The 21,147-nt window shown below is 39.9% G+C and overlaps 1 protein-coding gene across 1 annotated transcript in view; it reads left to right on the top strand.

Moving 5' to 3' along the window:
* LOC117550317 (cilia- and flagella-associated protein 46) overlaps window positions 1-21,147 on the top strand; it is a 141,786-nt gene that overhangs the window by 55,947 nt on the left and 64,692 nt on the right. Inside the window, 17 exon segments of the mRNA XM_034222699.1 lie at window positions 900-1,120; window positions 1,217-1,339; window positions 1,674-1,835; window positions 2,570-2,718; window positions 3,137-3,235; window positions 3,314-3,374; window positions 4,234-4,386; window positions 4,481-4,681; window positions 4,767-4,805; window positions 4,807-4,874; window positions 5,563-5,745; window positions 6,481-6,616; window positions 8,475-8,672; window positions 11,444-11,632; window positions 14,627-14,740; window positions 18,070-18,252; window positions 20,703-20,876. Of these exon segments, the coding sequence (XP_034078590.1) occupies window positions 900-1,120; window positions 1,217-1,339; window positions 1,674-1,835; window positions 2,570-2,718; window positions 3,137-3,235; window positions 3,314-3,374; window positions 4,234-4,386; window positions 4,481-4,681; window positions 4,767-4,805; window positions 4,807-4,874; window positions 5,563-5,745; window positions 6,481-6,616; window positions 8,475-8,672; window positions 11,444-11,632; window positions 14,627-14,740; window positions 18,070-18,252; window positions 20,703-20,876 (2,453 nt within the window).

Genomic DNA, 21,147 nt, shown 5'->3' with positions numbered 1-21,147 from the left:
GCGTGAGGTGTCACACGATCACATATGCCTATGTACTTTTGATTTAGGGAGGTTTCACACGGTGTTAGTCTAAGGGGAATACACTAACATGTGATCCAGAAAAAGCAATGTCACAGCTCTTTGATGGTTGCATCATCAATGGAATTCAGTGTTTGTACTTTTCAGATGTCACAATGTGATAGCATTAAACCAAGTAAGTAGCGTTCAGAGAACAAAAGGAACCGACAAAGACAGATACCACTGAGAGTAGCATAGCACTATAGAGTAATGCAGGATTGAGTGCTCAACCTGGCTATGAGTTAGCATTTTAGCCCTTACTGTTCACTTGTCTGGAAGTCAATGGTTGTATGAATCACATGGTTATCTGCCTGAAGTTAGGTCTGTGGTCAATACAAGTTTACAAGATTTTCACATGTTGTTCTTCAACATATTGTCAGTAAACACCCCACTGGTAAACGTCCAAAGCTTTTACATGTCCTCAAAGTGACTAAATGAGACTACTAAACGTCATCACACCCAACATTAGCTGCCTTTAGCTTGGCGTTCCTGGCATCTTGAAGCCATTTAACCGTGATGTAGTTAGTTTATAGCATTGCTTCAGCTATTTACTTCGGTCAATTACATTTAAGCTTATACTTTTATAAATGTAGCTTTAGATGTTATTTTCTACAATATTCCAAAATGAAATGGAAAAATCCCATTGAGCCCTTGCGATGCTAACTTCCAGGTCGGCCTACGAAAATACGTCATCATTGCACCGCTCTTTTAAAAGAGTACTGAGAGAAGTGTTTTTAGTCTACTGCTGGGTGCCCCGTATTTTGTACATTGTGTACATTACTTTAATGTTTCCTTTAAAACTTTTTTGTCGCAATATTCAATATATGTTATCCTTCCTCTAGACGATAAGTCCAACAAAAGGGATTTGAGCTCAGTGAAGTGTGAGTCTCTGCTGGGAGTCCACGGCTTGTGTTTCGCAGAAGGTTCAAATCTGAAGGAGGTGCGATGCCTCGATGGCTTGGTACGCGCTCACACTCTGCTCGCTGCCATGGCAGACAGGACTTCACCTGAGCACCAACTGAACCTGCTCAGGGCCTACACGCTTGTACTTCAAATATGGCAGGTACTGCATCTCAACCACAGCAAGGCTGATTTTCTAATACAAATGATGTTTTAAGTCGAGTATGGAACACCTACTCGCATTGTTTTTTTACTCCAGGTGTCCATCGCTGTGGCTTGTGAGCCTTCAAATGAGATAACAAAGAGCCAGACACCACAGCCTCCTCCTTCTGCTGGATCCAAAAAGGTCAAAGACAAGGGCAAGGGCAAACAAGGCAAAGATGTAAGTCCAAAACTAAAACTTTTTTTTTTTTTTTTCATTAAATGTGTAACATACAGTACTAGGAATTTACTTACTGAAGTAACTTGGCTCAAGCCTTTTCGTGTCAAAGTCTGGTAAATACCGGCTAAGGGAAACACTGTTTCCTATTAAGTTCAGCATTTAATTCTAGAAATTAAACTGGCAAGTTACCACATAATACCAAATGACACAATGCTGAAAATGTGCGTATTATTACAGTAGTAAAGTAGTAAAGGCAGTAAAGATATATTTAAAAGGTACCAAAACCTTAATTTATAACAACACAATAAACTCTGTGTGTAATCTGTTTACCCAGCCCCCCCCCACAGAGGAGGGACCCAAACCAGTTGTCTTGGATCAGGAGCTTCCCTCCAGCCTGAAGGACTGGGCTCGATTCGTCTGTCCTGACCCGGCCAGGCACATCTTCAGAACCAGCAGTAACCCCCACTGTATCAACACACACAGCATCACAGCACAGGCAAAGATATACACAGGGATACTATGTACCAAAATACATTTAGTCAAGTATTTTGACATTACTGTTATTTACTTTGCATTGTATGCTACATATTTATTCTACTCTACTAAATTTGAGGATGGAAAAAATACAGTTCTTGTGGCTGATGAAATGCCTTTCTCTAACTATTTGACTTTGCTTTATGTCAGACCGTTGACCATCCTGAACAGGCCCCACACGTGTTGGGAAAGAGCATTTTCAGGAAAAATGTTTTTGTCATTCTATCTTTTTTTTAACTGTTGGCTATATACTGTAGAATCAAAGCTCAGCTGCCAAAAACAGCAACTTTGTGTCAATGTTGCTCTCAGAAGCTGTCGCTTGTTGGTCAATATGAAGTACATTTAAAGTTATGTACTATAGTGTATTTAAACTAAGTACGGTAATCAGAATATATTCATTTGAAAAGTATTTGAAACCGCTGTATTTAAATTGAAGAAATGTTTGTATTAAATAGCCAAGCTGTTCATATGACGAGGGTACTCGTGTTCTGAAATAACATATTGAAAACAGTAAATAAGATGGTAATCTCAATGAAAAATTAATTAAGAGAAAATCAATTATATTTATAAACCACGCATAGTGATTGATTGGAGCCCGACAGAGATGATAACTTTAAACTGTATGGTGGTTCATCCAAGTACAACAACTATTTTTCATTAATAAATGTATGTTTCGCTTTGTGTTTTTGGCTTTAGACTCAGAGCCTGTTTTATCTGAACCTGCTAGAGAAAGAGCTTCACTCCCTCTCGCTAGACCACCTGACTCTACCCATAATGCATCTGGCTGAGACCATTGCTCATGACCTTTTGAATAGGAGGAGCCTCTCCGACATGTACAGACTTAGGTAAGGAAACTGATAAGTTAAACAGGAAGCTACACAGATGCATTGTGGGTAATCTAGATGGCATGCATTCAACCATGAGGGATAATGCATGCTGGTCCTGCTGCATCAGTTTTGATCATATTTGAAAATGTCACTGAATTGCAATGCTAAATCAGGGGAGTACTTTTTGGATATGTAATAGAGATATGAACAGTACTGATAATTCTTTGAACAATTCAGGCGTAAACTGTTTAAATTGTGTGCCGCTGCAAGATAATGAAAGTCAGCTGTAAAACTGCTGGTTTATTTCAACAGCCAAAGCAAGATACACCCAGAAGATTTGAGAACTGAATGCATTAATAACTTTCAGATATTAAATGAATACATGATTCAATGATGTTGTTCCTCTGTGTGTCCTGTTGCCTTTCTTCTGTATTAGAATTGTGAGGACCTGCAGTCAGCTTGGTTTGGAGACACTGTCACCATATCAGGAGAAGCTTCTGAATCTGAGCAGAATCCAAGAGCAAGAACAGATGGGGTATGTGGACTCGGCAATAAAGACTTCTGTTTGCATGTTTTGCTTTATTGACCTCTGATATTATGTTCATGATTCTAGGTGCCACAAAGCCATTGCTTCCTCACAGGAGAGGAGAGGCCTTCACACGGCTTACAATCAGGTCCGTCTGCCTTAAAATACATATATATGGGTTATAGAAAAGACTGGCGAGTTGGCAAGCAGCGACTTAAATTGATAGAGGAAATGTACTATACTTTAATTAGTACTTCTATAATGTAACACTGAGCGATAATATTTGTATTCATACATTTGACTACTGTCAAATGACTTGTATCATAAAATTGGAAGGTTCATCGACACTACGTTTTGTGAGATGAAATCATAATTGTTTTATTATAATAAAGAATTAATGAATTATCAACTTAACGTATACAGCACATCTCCTGCACAGAAAGCAGCAAACAACTGTTTAAATCAAAGCAATACACATACACAAGAAGAAAGGAAGAAAATAAGTGTTTCAACTATAAAAAAGTTAGAGAAAATAAATAACAGCAAGATGTTGGTTATTGGTAATATTGAAGGGAGACATTTTGAGTTGTCGTTCAAAACTGTCCTCTGAGACAGCGGGTCGAACATTTATTGGCACAGTGTTTTATATTTTGCGGAGTAGTGGCTTGAAGTAGAATATATGAAGGTTAGATGGTGACATGGGATCAGTTCAAAGAGTAGCAATTGAGAATCTGGAGTCTGATAAATAAATAAAAAAAGATTATACTTTGTTTTTTTCCTTTCCAGTGCACACCACTCTAATCTGTGAATTTCACATTGACTTCTAGGATGGCACATACTGTAGGGAAGGGATCTTCTTTCATGATTTTGTAAACTGATATTGTATTTCCATTTGTAAATGTTATTATTTTTTTATTAAAAACTAAACAATTTGGCAGTTTTAAATAATTGTGGACCATTTCACATTTTAGCCAATTTCGAAAATAGATGTGTTCTATTTTGTTTAGAGACTGACGGTGGATGAAGCGGCTGGTTCTGGGCCACAGAGCATGGATGTGTGTGCTCAGGACATCTGGCTGGACAAGGCGGAGGTGTGCCTCAGCATGGGGCTCTGTCAGCCGGCCAGGCAGCTCCTGGCAGAGACGCACCGTGTGGCTGTGGTGAGTCGAGCAGAAGAAGACCAGAATTTCCAAAAAAAGTTACATTTTTCTGTTAATTTTCTCCTCCCTTACAACTTTTCCTAAATGTAATCAGGAGCTTGGAGACAAGAAAGCAGTGGCTAGGAGTCTGCTCAGTCTGGCTGTTCTGGCGTGTGAAGAGCAGAACTACGCCCAGGCTCTGATCCTGCTGGACACAGCCCGGGCCCTGGGGGGGGTGGAGGAGTTCTGGTACCAGCTCACCCTCACCACAGTCAGAGCTGTAGTAGGCCAGAGAGACCCAGACGCACACATCAAGGTACAGAACCACTCCCTTTTTAGAGCCCTGTGTAGTACAATAGCATTGCTTTGAATACTTTTCCCAAATCTTCTGTTTTTCACAGGTTGATCAGATTATAAAACACAGCTGTGGAGCTCTGAAGCAGGGTTCTGGAGCAGCGGGTGAACCGAGTCCCAGAAATCTCTTTCTTCATCACTTCATTAGAGATGAGGTAACACCAAACCTACTGAATGTGTCACTATACCTGCTTAAGATGGCCATAAGCAGTGCTGTCTTTAATGCATCTTTCTGTCATTTTTAAGGTGCACTATCCAGTATGAGTAATTAGGAAGTATACAATAATCATCATTGAATCTTTATTTATATTTCAACCTCTAATCAACCTTCTGTGAAAAAGGTGATATTTACTTAGTTTTTCCCAAAGAATTTGACTTTCAATTAAATGTTTTCCTTATTTACGAAACCAATATTGAAAAAACTGTTTAAGTATTTCAAGGATTTCCTGATCAGAGACACAAAATGTGGGAGGAGGTAAGACAAAATATAGAAATTGCAACTGCATCTGTTCAGACATCTCAATGTAGTTGAGGGAACTATATGTGACATTTAATGTCTTGGAAAAGCAGTTGTTAAATCGACAACACATTTTTTTAACTGAGAGACTATAGATATAAATGGTGTTGATACAGATTATTTATATATCCTTACTTGTATCATGAAAAGACGGATTAGGATATTATTCTCAGAAATAACTCAACAAAAACAAGGAAACCTACTTTGAACATGTGTCTATGCTTGTTCAAATGTATTTCAATGTCATAAAAAGCTGAACACCGATGAGTTTTCACTCTAACAATCATTAATTTAATCTAAATGTATCGGGATGTGTTTTGTTAAAGAGGTGCCATTGAATGTGTACGTGCCCTTGGTGGTGACCCTGGAGAGACCCTCAGCAGCAGTGAGACCACCCAGAGGCTGATGTCTGCCTGTGAGACACTCAGAGAGTCTGCCAGTGGCTTCACTAAGCTCGGCTTCAGAGAACACGCTGCAGAGGCACATGTGGAGTATGCAGCCGGTCAGAGGTTAGTCGGTCTGGGCAATCCCAACTTTTTTATTGTGTTGTGTTAAATGCCATATGCAAATATTTTGCAGGTGGATGGGCATTGACAGTTAAAAAAGTAAACATAAGTTAAACCAGGGTTCAGATGGTTACTTAAAACAATTATTCCGATACAATTACCAGTTAACTGTAAACAAAAAAGTAATCAGTAACCTAATCTGAGTATCACAACATGGAAGTACAGTACCCTAATAACTTGCTGTTACTTTGCCTCAATATCAAATGCAAAGCAAATAAATAAAAGAGAAAATAAATATCTATAAGATGTTTTTTACTTGTGCTTTTAGTGTATTATGTAAGACAACAGAACAATGTGACCTTAGAAAAGAAGCCAAGATATAACAAATATCACCAACACTGAAACACATGAGCACATACTATCATACAGTTTAAAAAGCAGAAATCAAATCTGAGCTGACAGAAAATGCACCGTTTTAGTTCAGCTCACACAACTTCACAGATTTGTAGTCAGGTTAATTTAAGTTTCATATTTGATTTATTCAGATTAAGGCGATACGATTACAGGTCTTTACCACTGGAGAAATTCATGGAGGAAATAAGTAATAGGCATACATTCTGTTAATGAATCATACTTGCCACTTCAGACCAAATGTGTTCTTCACGTGTTTTCATTTCTTGTCCCACACTCAGAAAACCATACTTTGTTTGTCCTCTGTCTTTGTTTATCTCTCTGCAGACTCCTAGCCAGGCGTGCCTCCGCTGCAGACAGACAGCGCTTCCTGCTCGATGGGCTGTCCCAGATGCAGCTCGCTGTCACAGAGCAGGAACATGTGGCGCTGAACGCTCAGAGGCTGCTCCCCTCGCAGGAGGAGGTATTCATTAAATCAATTCAATGATTGTTCCCTGAAAATCAATCTTTCATTGTGACTATGCCCTTTCGCAAAACATGGGAGGATTTTCATCTATCACAGAGTTCATTTTGTCTTCCGATTTGAACGAGGCATAATGAGTTCAACTGGACCAGGGCTCTGGGCCAGTGCTTTCATGTCATTAGCCCAACACGTCTTCAACAATGTGAATGTTTACAAACATTGTTTTTCTTAAAATGAGGCTCTGCTCTAAAAAAATGTAAGCTGCATATCAAATCCAGCACTTTCTAAACATACGGTATAGCCATCAAGATGTCATATCATTAATGTTTATCTTATATTGCAACATATCTCAACCTTCATTTTGCATTGAAATTTAAAATGCTAAATGGAGGTTGAGTTTTTCTGTCATTTATTATATTGCAATACATGTTGCAGTAAAAAGTCATTTTGCATTGTCCATTTCATCTAATATGGTGCAGCCATGTTGGCACAACATTGTAGTTAAAGCAGTTCTCAGTTTATTTAAATGCGAACATGCAATAACAACGTGTTGTTACTTAAATTCATATTTGTGATCTCAATATTGATCAGAATATTACACATTTTCATTTTGCCAATAATTGTGCAGGATAATGATCGTCAGTGAGTACACATGCAGCTGCTTTTCACTTCTCTCATGGTAGTGAGGAAAGTCATTGAAAGGTTTGGATATTCCGTGTGTATATGATATTATTGTAAAACAAAATTCCTCTTTAACCCCAACCCATCAACAAAGAGCCCCACACACAAACAATCCTAATCCAACCCCTGGTCATAACCAAGCTTTTGAACTCTCTTTAGGAGAAAGTGTTCAGCAAAGAGAGTGGCTTCAAAGGGACACCCCAAACGGAGCAGCCTTTCTTATTTAAAATAAATGTAAAATTGCTGGCCCATTACAAATATTTGATCATATTTAGAGAAGTATGGGAACATGTTTTTTTAGTGTAAAAGAAAAGTCTAATTGACTGAATCACGATTAAGCTGCTGCAGGAGTTTATTACGGCCGTGTCGTGCCACAGTCATACTCCGAGCTACTCGGCTGTGTGATGTGTGTGTATTGCTGTTTATATCTCTGAGATGACACAACCAATACAGCCTCCATTACTGTTACTTGTCAACAGCAGGTGGGTGTTAGAGCCCTTTTTTATGGAGACCCTATACAAGCTGTCACTGAGATGAGGTTATCTGAAGGCTTCAGTGCCAGAGAGGGCCTGGCACAACACTGCTACATGCTGATTGAATCAACAAAGAAAATGGACTGAACACATCTCACACCTGCTGCAAGATCTACCTCTATTGAGTTTTATGTTTGGATGTTTATAGCTGATAATAAATGTTGACATCCAACCTACAAAGGAAACAAGAGACAGCTGAAATCACTTTAATCCTTCTAAAGTGTATTTATTTGTATCGGCTTAGATATGTTTTCCAATATTAGATACCATCTACACTGTAGCTTAAATTAGGTGTTTTAGTCTCATTCAGATCCTTGCCCAAGTTTCTCATTTACAACATGAACGTGATAAGAGACAAACAGGAACTCACAATCTAATCCATTGTTTAAAAAAAGTAGTTTTCAATTCCCAAGTCCAACAATAAGTAGTCGGACTTGTGTACTGTCCCAGACTGATCATATGTTATTCACCTGACTTAAATGGTTTGGTTTATTGATAGCTAATGTAACTGCAGGATCCTTGCTTTTTGAGTCTGTAACTGTATGGTTGAATGCTCCTATTGTAAGTTGCTTTGGATAAAAGTGTAAGCTAACTGTAATGTAACATGTGGGCTTAAACATGTCAGTGCTTTTATTCTTTGCTAGAGTCCTGGACTGTCCCTGGCGGCCATGAGGAGACTGCTTCGCCTGAGACTGGCTCTGGCAGAGTTTAGCCTGGCCATCATGGAGGAGCACTGTGCTGAGGAGAAACGCCAAGCTCTGGCCCGCGAGAGGAAGACTCTTGCTGAGGTCGCACTGCAGGAGTTTACACGCTGCACACCTGAGCCAGACTCAGTAGAACAGGTAAGATCTCATATCTGTGAACATATGCTAACACCGTGCACATTAATGTGCTGTAGTGCTGCTACCCGGAGTAATCTGCAGCCGCGAGCTGTTACTTGTGTGCCATCGTGACGAGCATGGTGTTATTTTGTATATATATTATAATGAAGCGCGGGCTGTGTGCTCGAGTCTTCCTGTCTGTCAGCTGAACTCTGCTGCTCCGCAACGAGGGTCTAACTTCAGCAGCTACATTACCTACGGGTGCGTACTGCGTTCGTTAATTGTAACTGTGCGGTCCGGAGTCACTGTGGCACAGACTGGTTTGTACTAGAGTAAAAGTAGAAGTACCAGAGTGTAGGAAAAATCCTGCAATCAAAATGTTCCTCAAGTAAAAGTACAAAAGTATTATCATCAAAATATAGTGAAAGTAGCGACAGTAAAAGTAGTCATTGTGCAGATTGGTCCATGTCAGAATAATATATATGATATGTTTTATAATGATTGATCATTAAAGTGTTCTCAAAGCTGGTAAAGGTGCAGCTAGTAGTGATGGGAGTTACGGCTCTTTGAAGGGAGCCGGATCTTATGGCTCTGTTTCCTTTCCGAGAGCCGTTCAAAAGAGCCGTTTATTTTTTTAAGGGGGCGGGGTTAATAGGGTTATCTGCGAAATAATCACCAGGATAATGATTATCACCTTATCACCTTATCACGTTCCCATTGAGATCAACGATCTCTTTTTCAAGGGAGACCTGTGAAGTCACTAAAGGTATTAAATACATGTAGTGGAGTCAAAGTACACCTTTTACCTCTGAACTGTAGAGGAGTAGAAGAACAAAGTAGCAAAACATTGAAATACTTAAATAAAGTACAAGTATCTCAAAATTGTACCCAAGTATAGTACTTGTTGAGTTTATGAACTTAGTTACTTTACACCAGTGGCTATACAGATAGAAAGACTAAGCCTTGCACAGAGGCATGAAAATACATTTTCAAAATGCTCAACAGTCCTTCCAAAATGATAAACTGACAGCTCCACAATTAAAATAAATGCTTTAATATATTTCTATTAGATGTAACTCTTTGGCGTTTCTGTTATTATTACCTGCTGCTTTAGTTGTTCTGACTGCTAACATCATCTGTTATTCCTCATTTTAAAGCCGATATTCCGTGGGGTCGGGGGGCTCGGATCCTTGTCACCTTTCTCATACCTGATGAGTTTGCATCCCTGATATATATATATATATATATAATACTTAGAACTTTTAAAAAACAGGATTTTTGCATGCTTAAAATGTTTCATAATTATGAACAACATGACACATATGGATGAAGTAAAAATGCTTAATTTGTACTAGATAAATAAGCAATATACATCTATCTTAATGAAAAAGCATGGAACAGATATAAACAGTGCATCCCATTCAACTCAGATTTAACCTGTGCTTAAATTATATCATATTTAATGTAGAAATTGGGGACAAAGATATCCAGGAAGTGACAAATGACACTTCCAAGAATACAAATTATTACTGCAAACAAACTAACTCTTTTAACTCTTTGAAAATCTAAATTGATAAAGTCTGGATTACCACGTAAGGCAGAATGTTAGTTGCATATTATTGCCACTTGGGGGCGCTAATATGCAATGTAATCCACAGGCTGATTTGTATTTATAAGCCTCTTATTTCTGACCTCTTCAACACAAATCACTTAAGGCAAACAAACAATTGACGGCAAATGTTTTGCTTCTTAGAGACCCATATAAACCCATATGTCTTATTTTGGGGGGACAGTGGGTAATTTCAAATACTCAGCACAGTGACAAGTGTTCTACTCATAAGATTATCTTTATACTTGAATTTGAGAGTGTATAAGGGCTTTAACGTTAGGATTGAATTATTTATTTTTCTAATAAAATAAAACACCAAGTACTGGGCATTTGGTGACTTCTCTTACTTTTTGGAAAAGGCTCAGAAACCCCCTTATTTTCAATATACCAAGAAAAACCAACACACAGAAACCGGTAGGATTTTCTGTGAAATGGCAAGATGGGTGGGAAGAGGGGGGGGCGGGGTGGCATGGGAAAGGGATTATATATATATATATATATTTTTTTTTTCTTTCTTTATTTCTTTTTGTATTGTCTATATCATTTGTATCTGTATAAGTCTCTTTTGTGAGGGCAAAAAAACAAAAAAACAACAATAAAAAGTTGGTCACAAAAAAAAAAGAAACCGGTGTTGCCCAAAACTGAATGGGATAACCATGCTTACAAATGTAATGTTGTTAGCTACACTTTGCTGCTCTACCAATTAACAAGCAAGAGGCCCCACATATGTTATAATCTACATATTGATAAAAAAAAGTTCCTCAATGCATTTAAACTAACACGTTTGTTAATTCAGTAGGAAATAGAACTATCTTCTTCAAACAACTCTCATTTTAGTATCGAGCCTAAGATTGGATAAACTAAAGCACCCGAGGGTGAGAAGAGTGTCCATTTTTTCTCTGGCTGCAGAGTTTAAAGTATCTGAAGATAAGCTTCATCTCAAGCAATGACACTGGTAAACAAGGTGTTTTTTCCATACTGAACAGCTTTCAAATCGATTTTCTTTGTAAGACTAGAAAAAGAAAAAGGATTTGCTTCCTTAGGTGCTTCTGTTCAGCAAAGTCCTGAGCATCAGGAGCTTTGTGTATTCACAAAACTGTTTGTCAGATGATAGAACAAGTAAGTATTGCTTGTCCTCAATCCGTGTCCTTATACGACCCTAACGTCCCTGTGTCTCCTCCAGGAGTGGGTGACTGTGGGCTCCACCTCGGGGCAGCTGGCTCTGGGTCAGCTGGCTGCAGTCAGGTCTCTCTCTCCGGACAGCTTGGAGAGCAGAGCGCGCTGCCTGAGTCTGATGGGGAAGTACCTCAGACTGCTGGCTGAGCAGGAGGAGCCCCTGTATCTGTGTACTCTCTGGGACTCTCACACACAGGTAGTATATTCTATTACATGTACTTTATTCATCCATAAGCGGCATGAGTTAAAAATAACACAAGATAAAATACAAATAGAATTCATAAAAAATATAAACATGAACAGTAAATATATACATACTATATTAACAAAAGTGAAGGTATATATCAATAGAGAATCTTAAGAATACACAATGTCAAATATACATAATCATTTAGAATACTCTTTAATAGACCAATATACTACTAAAACAAAAATATATAAACAGAGGGTACTTTATAAATTACAAAAGTAGAGGACACTGATGCTTATACATACATTTACACAAATGGACGGCAGTAGCTAAGTCCCTTGATTTGAGAACCCCAGGGTTGCCGGTTCAAATCCCTGAACAGAGTAAGTTTGGAATGTGGACTGGTGCTTTGAACCAATATTTGCATTTCCACATAATTTGTATGTATAGATACTGTAGATACAATATGTCTGGTAAAAAGAGCATTATAGTATATCACTGTATTCTAGTTGGAAAACGTTGTAATTCAACAGTTTATTTGGAATTGGAATATAATAAAGAGATCAGAAATAGAACCAAGACTATTGGAAATATTAAACAATATATTACTTTTACCCACTTTTGACCATTAAAATACCAAATCTCTTAGATCAGACATCCTTGAGGGCCAAATAACTTTGTTGTCTTTATCCCTTAATTCAAGAAGTTTGCTTTAGAGCCTCACGGCATGGAATGGATTTCTGAAATAGATCATAAAAAGATCAAAATTGTCTTCAAGGGGCACCTCTCCAATTGTGTAATGCCTTTCGTGGCTCTGGACCGAGTTTGATGCAGCTTACTAAAAAATGCTATTGAGTTGTTTTATTGGACATTTCTGATCCCTCTGTTTTTGTAGCTTGACTCATACCATGACATAAAACCCAGCATATCTTTTATATTTCAAATCACTTTCTTCCCATCTTTTTGAAAATGCAATACTAAATTGCTGAAGGTACAAAACATTTCTAAACAGCGGAACAAAGGTATATAAGGAATTTAAATAGTTTACTTGATGTTTAGAACATTGGGTGTTGACATCTGTTGATGTATTATCTCAGCTGTGTAGGCATGTGGCATTACCAGCCTCATGTTGCGACAGAGTAATCAGCAGGCATACCTGGGCTGCGGTTAAATTGTAAAGAAATCTGTACTTATGTTTTTTCCCAACCACTTTATCCTAACTTAAAGGTGGGGTAGGTAAGTTTGAGAAACCGGCTCGAGATACACTTTTTGTTATATTCCATGGAATGCTCTTAACATCCCGATAGCAATGAATATATTAAGTGCTTTGACAACAAATCCATTAAAAAACGTCATCTGTGGAAGCCGTAGTACTGTAAAAAGCACGACCAATCATCTGAGCCGGCCCGGCTAAAGTAACTGGATGGCCTACCTGCCTGTCAGCCTTCCATCTGTGCACAAACTTATCTCGTGCCCTCATTGGTCATGTGCGCGTTCGTGTGTGTTGGAGGAGGGGCTCTGTTAGCAAGTGGCAGATTTTCTCCGGTTGTGTATTTTCTAATTCTAGCTCACTCGAGCTGGTTCCTCCAAAAGTACCTCCCCTACCTTTAAGTGAAAAACGTCATGAGGTGAAGCTTTTGCTTTTCGGGGTTTCTCTTTCCTATAGTGTGTTATATACGTTTGTGTGCATGTAAATGGTCTGCATTGGAATTTAAAAAGGAAACGTAATGGTTTATTTCGCTCAGCATCCTGACCACTCATATTAATCAACATGAATCCGGATTAGTAGTGATCTGATCGTATGACTATTTGAATAAATAATATTTCCATCAATGAATACGTTCCTTTCTAGGCCTACACATCTACTAAATCTAGCTGTGCATGTGAGCAGTCAAACATGTTGAATAACAATTGCTTAAGAATGTCCACCGAAATCAGCAATCACAATGACTTCATTTGATCATTTTACAGTAATTAAGGTAATGTTTATAGTTTGCCTTTTGGTTTAACATGGTGTTGAGAGTTCTAAATATATACTGTAAGCACTAATAATATGGCATAAGATGGAAAATGATTAATAAGCATTGTAATTTGTGAGATCCACGTTTGTCGGTCACGGTCGTCGATACGTGAAAGGATGATTGCTGCTTCATATTAAATTAATCTTCAAGGAATTATGGGACAGCGTTATCTCCTTTGATTTCATAAGAGAGGGTCTAGTCTATCCTAAACTAAATGAGGAAACATTGGAAGAATTGAAAGTCCTTTCCTATGATCTTCTAGAGAAACAGCATTTAGGAACTTCAGGGTCATTTGACTCTGTTAGGAACTGTCATTATTAAAAGACAATTTGAACACAACCCTGGTATTTATTTACTGTTGTCTTCAGACATCTTTCCCTACCCCTAATTTGGGTTTTAACCAAAAAGCCAAATCTTAAAACTGAACTATTGAGACTCTTTATGATATAGAAATTGTGTGAGCAATACAAATAAACAGATCTCTAAAAATCCCTAGAGTTTTATATAAATTCTTCTAAACTTGTTTTCAATTTTGGGGAATCTTGAGGCCAAACTGCACACATACACACACACACACACACACACACACACACACACACACACACAGACACACACACACACACATACACACACACACACACACACACACACACACACACACACACACACACACACAACACACACACACACACACACACACACACACACACACACACACACAACACACACACACACACACACACACAACACACACACACACACACACACACACACACACACACACACACACACCTTTAATGGACAAAATAACCAGGAAAAAGTTTCTGCACTGGGTGAGAAGCTCTCGGTGATTAGTGAGATGGATGTCTGCTTACATAAAGAAGACAGAGAAGCTCAGGGTCTTCGTGCTCTGTGATCACAAGGGGATTTCATGCTAAACACGCTCATTGTTCTGTGATCTTGAAATAACTTTGTTCAGAAGGAGGCCCGGTCTGACCCTAAAGCCGTTCCCGCGGAGCAGGATTCAGAGGAAGACGGAGAGTCAAGCAGAAGAAAGCAGAGGGTGACGCCTGCCAAAAGTGCTGAGCTGCAGGTACATACCTCCTGACAAGTGACCCATCTCCTCTGACTCATCTCTAATCTGAGGTGTTTATACTCAGGTTCCCCTCACATCTTGAATCCCCCCTGAGGTACATCTCTCAGCACTCTGCATAGTTCTCATATTGCAGGTCAGCGCACAGAGATCCGCTGTCCACATCAAACCCGGCGCAGAGTAAAAAGGAGTAATGTATTATTTAAGTGGCAACATTTGGGATTATTAAGTAAGATCCAGTTGTGTTGAAAGGTATACTTGGGCCATGCGACAAAGTGTTATGAAACTAAATGTATCATCACATTTAAATCATATCTAAATAACAAGACAATATCACTGTATCTGGCAGTGATACTGAAAAGGCAATCCTGTTCCAAATATATCTCAAAATAAGCTTTAATAAGTTCATATATTGATTCCAAAAGAATTACCAGCTTTAATAGCATACTTGATAGCTTTAAGTAAAGAAATGAACTATCAACATACTCTACATATTGGTCCATATATTAAAACATTCTATGTCTTTTAATCTTTTAAAAATGTACTTCCTACCTCTCTGGATAATTTAGCTCCTGGTAAAATGCTGTTGAACATGTCTTAAGTTATCAAGCTTAACACACTTAGCCTGTAGCTCATATAATATATAGATTTTTAACATTTAACATTTATATAGTGTTTTACAAGTTTTACTTAACGGTTCTGTTTGTTTTGGAGGAGAAAGGACCTTGGTTGGTAATACGGCTCCAAGGTAAGAGTTCATAAAATATGAACAATCGAGTCATTCTTACCACGAGAAGCCGATGCAATGACAAACTCCCATGATCAACTATGCTGCCTTTTGTTGTTCTTTAAATTGAGAGCCCCCTAGTGGCAAAATTACATATTTTACATTTAAAGCAAAGGTATGCTTGTGCAGAATTGTTTCTGTGTTTTCCTTTTGTATATGAAGTTTCTGGATTAATATCACTGATGTAGATATTTAAAGTTGGATTTGAATTTCTTTACACCAAACAGCATAAAGAACAGTCAAAATCAAATATATTATAATTATGAAAAAAATGTGTGTGAATTTAGTGGAGTAATTGAGTAAAGTAGCATAACATGGAAATACTTCAGTTAAGAACAGTTTCCTACATTTATTTTACTCAGTTCAATACTAGAGTTAATGTTCTTAATGTACTTATTGTACTGCATTCCACCACTAATGTGAATAAATTACTTTTTAATATAATTCCAGTGCCAAAAGTTTGGTGCAAACCCACAGTCCTCTCTGAGAGTAAAAGAACATATTTAAGCTTAATAGAAGTTAACAAGGCCTCAGCAGTCTGATTGAGTTAATGTCTTTTTAAGATTCCTTTGCTCTTACCTACAGGAGGACACACTGTGCAAGAAAACAGAAATATCTCTAAATCCTATTAGCTGCAGCTGAATGTTGGCATGTACTTTTTATAGGAAAATAGGACAGTGGGTTTTTCTCCTGCAAAGACTATGTGTATGAGAATAAAGTCACACAGAATAGAACAAAAATAAAAAGCAATGATTTTGAGTGGAGAGAGTTTAGATACAGAGTATTTGCATGCCCCGGAAGCCAAGTGAGAACAAATATATATAAATCTAGTGATACATTTACTAAGTAAAAGACAGGTGAAAAAAGTGTATGCATTGTTGCCTTCATTTGACAGAGGACAGACTGAACCCAGGACATTTGAGGTTTTATCGCCTTCTCTGTAACTTGGCCGTTCAGGAGTAAAACAGATAGGCAAAACTTTATTTTTTCTTCAAACCTGGCAAAACTTTATTTTCCCCACGTGCGCAGCTTTTATCACCTGTTCAATTAAGAGACTTTAAACAAGGATCACCAAAAGCCTTTTTCTTTCTTTAATGTTATAACTTGTAAAAAGTGTACTGTTTATTAATGATATGGTCATTTACATGCAGTATAACCAGGATGTATCTGAACTATAAGTGCTTATGTTTGATTGATCAAGATGCAGACTTATTGAACTGGGATGCCAATCCGCCCATATGTGACCTGCTCCATCGAAATCAGTCGCATTGACCCGAAGACACATTTTGAGTTGTATACACTGCTGGAAAGAGGAGATTCCTAGCTTTCTAATGATATCAGGATTGTTGTTGTACTCCAAATATTAAGCAAAATATGTCACATTATATAATGACTGTCACAGAGTCATCATTTTGAGAAAAAGGCCTTCAAAGTTTTCTCTTCTCTGGAATCCATCGATCTGATTGATTATTAGCGGAGCAAATGATCAAAATACTACGGAGGGAAGATATTTTCGTTTGGAGGGGAAGCTCGCGAGTGTGTGTGTATACCATAAGTGTATACGTGTGTGTGTGTGTGTGTGTTTGTGTAATTTTGCGTTTGTGTGTATTGTGTTTGTTTCCCGGGGAAAACACTCACGAGAAACACCGGCTGTTGTTATGCCTGCTGTGACGTCAAGTTACTCCGTTTTCCGCTTGTAATTATGCCGTCACAAGCTTCAAAGTTGTATTTATCATCTGAATTTGCCGAAACAAGTTTAATATTCTGAAAGCCAAGACTTTGTTTAATTGAAATCAGATGAAAACAAACTGTAACGGACCCTGCCGTGTTATCTATGATTACTATACTCTTACATTCATAATTTCAGCTGGAGGGAGGGGGGGCGGCGCTGCGGAAGAGCAGATTGCGAGTGAAAGGTGCCTGTCTTCGTCCCTTTACAACAGTGTTTCTCAAACTTTTTCATACCAAGGACCACTTAACCAATAAAAAAACACTCGCGGCCCACCTAACTCCACAAATATCAAAAAACACATCGTTTTTCTAGAACAGATTACAAATTGCCTGAAAATGGTATAAACAAGTGGCAACATGTGTGATGAAGGTGTTGCGCTGGGCTATATCATGCAATCGAAAGTGAAACTTAACCTCGCTCCATTGCGGAGATATTCCCGCGAGAGTGCGGAAAACTTAAATTGATTAATTAATTTCAAATGTGAAATGTTACCAATATACTCACGGACCACTAGGGGGCGCTCACGGACCACCAGTGGTCCGCGGACCAGACTTTGAGAAGCACTGCTTTACAAGCTTCAAAAATGTATTTATTGTGTACATTTTGGAAATAAAAGTTTCATATTCTGAAAGCCCAGACTTTGTTTATTTAAAATCAAACAAAACACCCGAACCCCGAAAAAATAGTTTTTTACGTAAATCCACGTTTATTTTGAAATGAGCCGTTGCGACTTCCGACTGATTTCGATAGAGCAGGTCACATATGTTGTGTGTCTATACTGTATGTGTGTTTCTGCTCTCTACCTATCAGCAGAGGAGGCGGCGGGCCCAGCAGCTCTTGGCTCAGGCCAGTCAGGCGCTGACTGAAGCCGTCAGCCTGTGTCTCCAGCACCAGCTGCCCCCCCCCATCCTGGCTGAAGCCTCTCTCAACATGCTGGAGTGTCATGGCCAGTCTGACCCTGCAGAGGCAGGTCAATATCTGGCCCTGTTTCAGGTACTGTGCATTAGATCATATCATATTTTAAATAATCTCCTTAATTTGCATGCATTGTCTAGACTAGAGTATGCTGGGTTTTTGTAATGTATAGAAAAGACATGATGATCTTATCACTTTTATGCCCACCTACACTGTAGAAAGTCTTAACCAGAGTACAGTGTATAAAACAGGGGTCCATATGCTGCCACTGTCTGACTGCATGTAGGATGCCTTCTCAATTAAGTCAGATTGAAGTCTGTGAGAAAAGGACCTTATCATTTGATTTATTACCTCTATAAAAACATTTTGAATCCGTTTATGGACTCAAAGCCCTCCTCCCCATGGCCGCCTCTCCCAGTTTACTCTGTTTACCACCCCTGAAATACTCAAACTGATCAGCTCCTCCAAACCCACAACCTGCTCGCTTGACCCTCTACCCACCCCACTACTGAAGTCCTGCCTCCCCGTCCTCTGCCCCTACCTTGTCAACCTTTTCAATTCCTCCCTGTCCCAAGGAACCGTTCCCTCTGCCTTCAAAACTGCTGCTGTTACTCCCATCCTCAAGAAACCCGGTCTGGATCCCTCCTCCCTCAGTAATTACCGTCCCATCTCCAACCTCCCCTTTCTCTCAAAAACAATAGAACGCATCATCTCCAAACAACTCCACCGCCATCTCCAAACCAACCAGCTTTTTGAACCCCTTCAGTCTGGTTTTCGTCCCCACCACAGTACAGAAACGACACTCATCAATGTCCTCAATGACCTCCTCACCTCTGCTGACACCGGTTCCCTCAACATCCTCCTCAACCTGAGTGTAGCCTTCGATAGCGTGAGCCACAACATCCTGCTTACCCGACTCCAGGACATTGGTATCGAAGGTACTGCACTCAGGTGGCTCCAGACCTACCTCTCCGACAGATCCCACTTCATCTCCCTCAACAACCACTCCTCTGCCACAGCTTCAGTCACCCAAGGTGTTCCCCAAGGTTCAGTACTCGGCCCCCTCCTCTTCATCATCTACATCCTCCCCCTTGGTCAGATTCTCCGCCAATACAACCTGGACTTTCACTGTTACGCTGACGATACACAGATTTACCTCAGCACCAAATCCCCCCACAACCCCGCCCCTCACCCACATTGAATCCTGTCTGACTGCAATAAAATCCTGGATGCCACACAACTTCCTCAAACTCAACAGCAATAAAACTGAACTCCTCCTCATCGGCTCCAAATCCACCCTCAGCAAAAACCCAAACCTGACAGTCACCATTGATGGCACCCCTGTTTCCCCCTCCACCCAGGCACGCAACCTTGGTTATACCTTGGTTATATTTGACCCCACCCTCTCCCTCGAGCCCCACATCCGTCAAGTTGTAAAAACCTCATTTTTCCACCTCCGCAATATTGCCAAACTCCGTCCCTCTCTCACCCGCCCTGCAGCTGAGCGACTCATTCACGCCTTCATCTCCTCCCGCCTTGACTATTGCAATTCACTCCTCTACGGCATCAGCACTACATCCCTCAATAGACTCCAGCGTGTCCAGAACGCAGCCGCCAGACTCCTCACCCACACCAAATCATGGCATCACATCACCCGGTCCTCAAAGAACTCCACTGGCTCCCCGTTTCACACCGCATCCATTACAAACTCCTGGTCCTCACTTTCAAAGCCCTCCACCATCTGCCCCCCCCCCCCTACCTCACTGACCTTCTCATCCTCTACCAACCACCCCGGTCCCTCAGATCCACCTCAGCCGGTTTGCTTTCCATCCCCAAGGCCAAACTCCGGAGCTTCGGGGACAGAGCCTTCTCTGTGGCAGCCCCGAAGCTCTGGAACTCCCTCCCCCAAGACCTCCGTGAGTCTGAGTCCCTCACCCTGTTCCAGTCCCGCCTCAAAACCCACCTCTTCAACTCTGTATCTATAGACCCCCCCCCCCCCCTTCTCAACCAACTTCCTCCTGACTGCTTTTCTGTTTAGTCTTGTTTCTGTGTTTCTTTTTGGCTTTGTTTTTGTTTTGTTTGTCTACCCTCCCTCCCAAATGTAAAGCGTCTTTGGGTTCAAGAAAAGCGCTATAGAAATCAAATGTATTATTATTAAATGCATGAGTTCATTTTGAAATGATGATCACATTTAAAGTAAAATACACGAAAAACCAAGGTATGCTATGGGGGGTGGGGGGTTACCTTGTGATTGACAGCTGCAACAGTCTGGTTTGCATGTTTTCCTGGTTTTGTCATAAGACTTTAATCATTCTTTATAGTGTGTAATTACTCAAAAAAGGGCTTGTTCAGAGTTCTTTTTATACTTTGCTATAACCTCCAAAACGCAGGTGGCTCCAGGAACAACACAATTCTATGCAGTAGCCACAATTCATCTTCATGTACTTAATGGTTCTCCTCAGGACCGCCCTGCTGTAATTCTTACTATTACCAACAGCTCCTTCATCACTCTTCTATTGTTCTCCCAGAGCTGCTGCACTGTTGCCTCCGTGGCTGAGGTCCTAGGCTGTGCCTGTTCTGGCTCCGGTGTGTCCCAGTTCTCTGCTCTGCTCAACCTTCACAGGATGCTGCTCCTCTCTCAGGAGGAGAGGCCCAGCAGCATGCTGAAGGGAGTGCAGGACTCCCTCAATAGCCTCTCCAAGGTATGGGGTCACCAAACCCCCTCTCTAATGATTAATGGAGCCTGTCATACTCAGCTTTGTTTATTCCCTAGATAAGATACACACAATCCGTACTGTTATGGCCTTTGCTCTGAACGCACTCCTCAAACCAAAGTACTGGAGCTTCAAACACAATTACTTTTAAAATAAAACATGTAACAGAGGGATCCTAGATGTGTGAGCACACAAAGTCCTTGTGTACTCACACATACGACCACACACATAGCTTGACTCTGCATATTGGTACTTCATT

Source organism: Gymnodraco acuticeps, unplaced genomic scaffold, assembly GCF_902827175.1.
Source record: "Gymnodraco acuticeps unplaced genomic scaffold, fGymAcu1.1, whole genome shotgun sequence".
Taxonomy (NCBI): domain Eukaryota; kingdom Metazoa; phylum Chordata; class Actinopteri; order Perciformes; family Bathydraconidae; genus Gymnodraco; species Gymnodraco acuticeps.
Note: the sequence above shows the minus strand (reverse complement) of the source record. Positions and strands in the feature narration are given on the sequence as shown.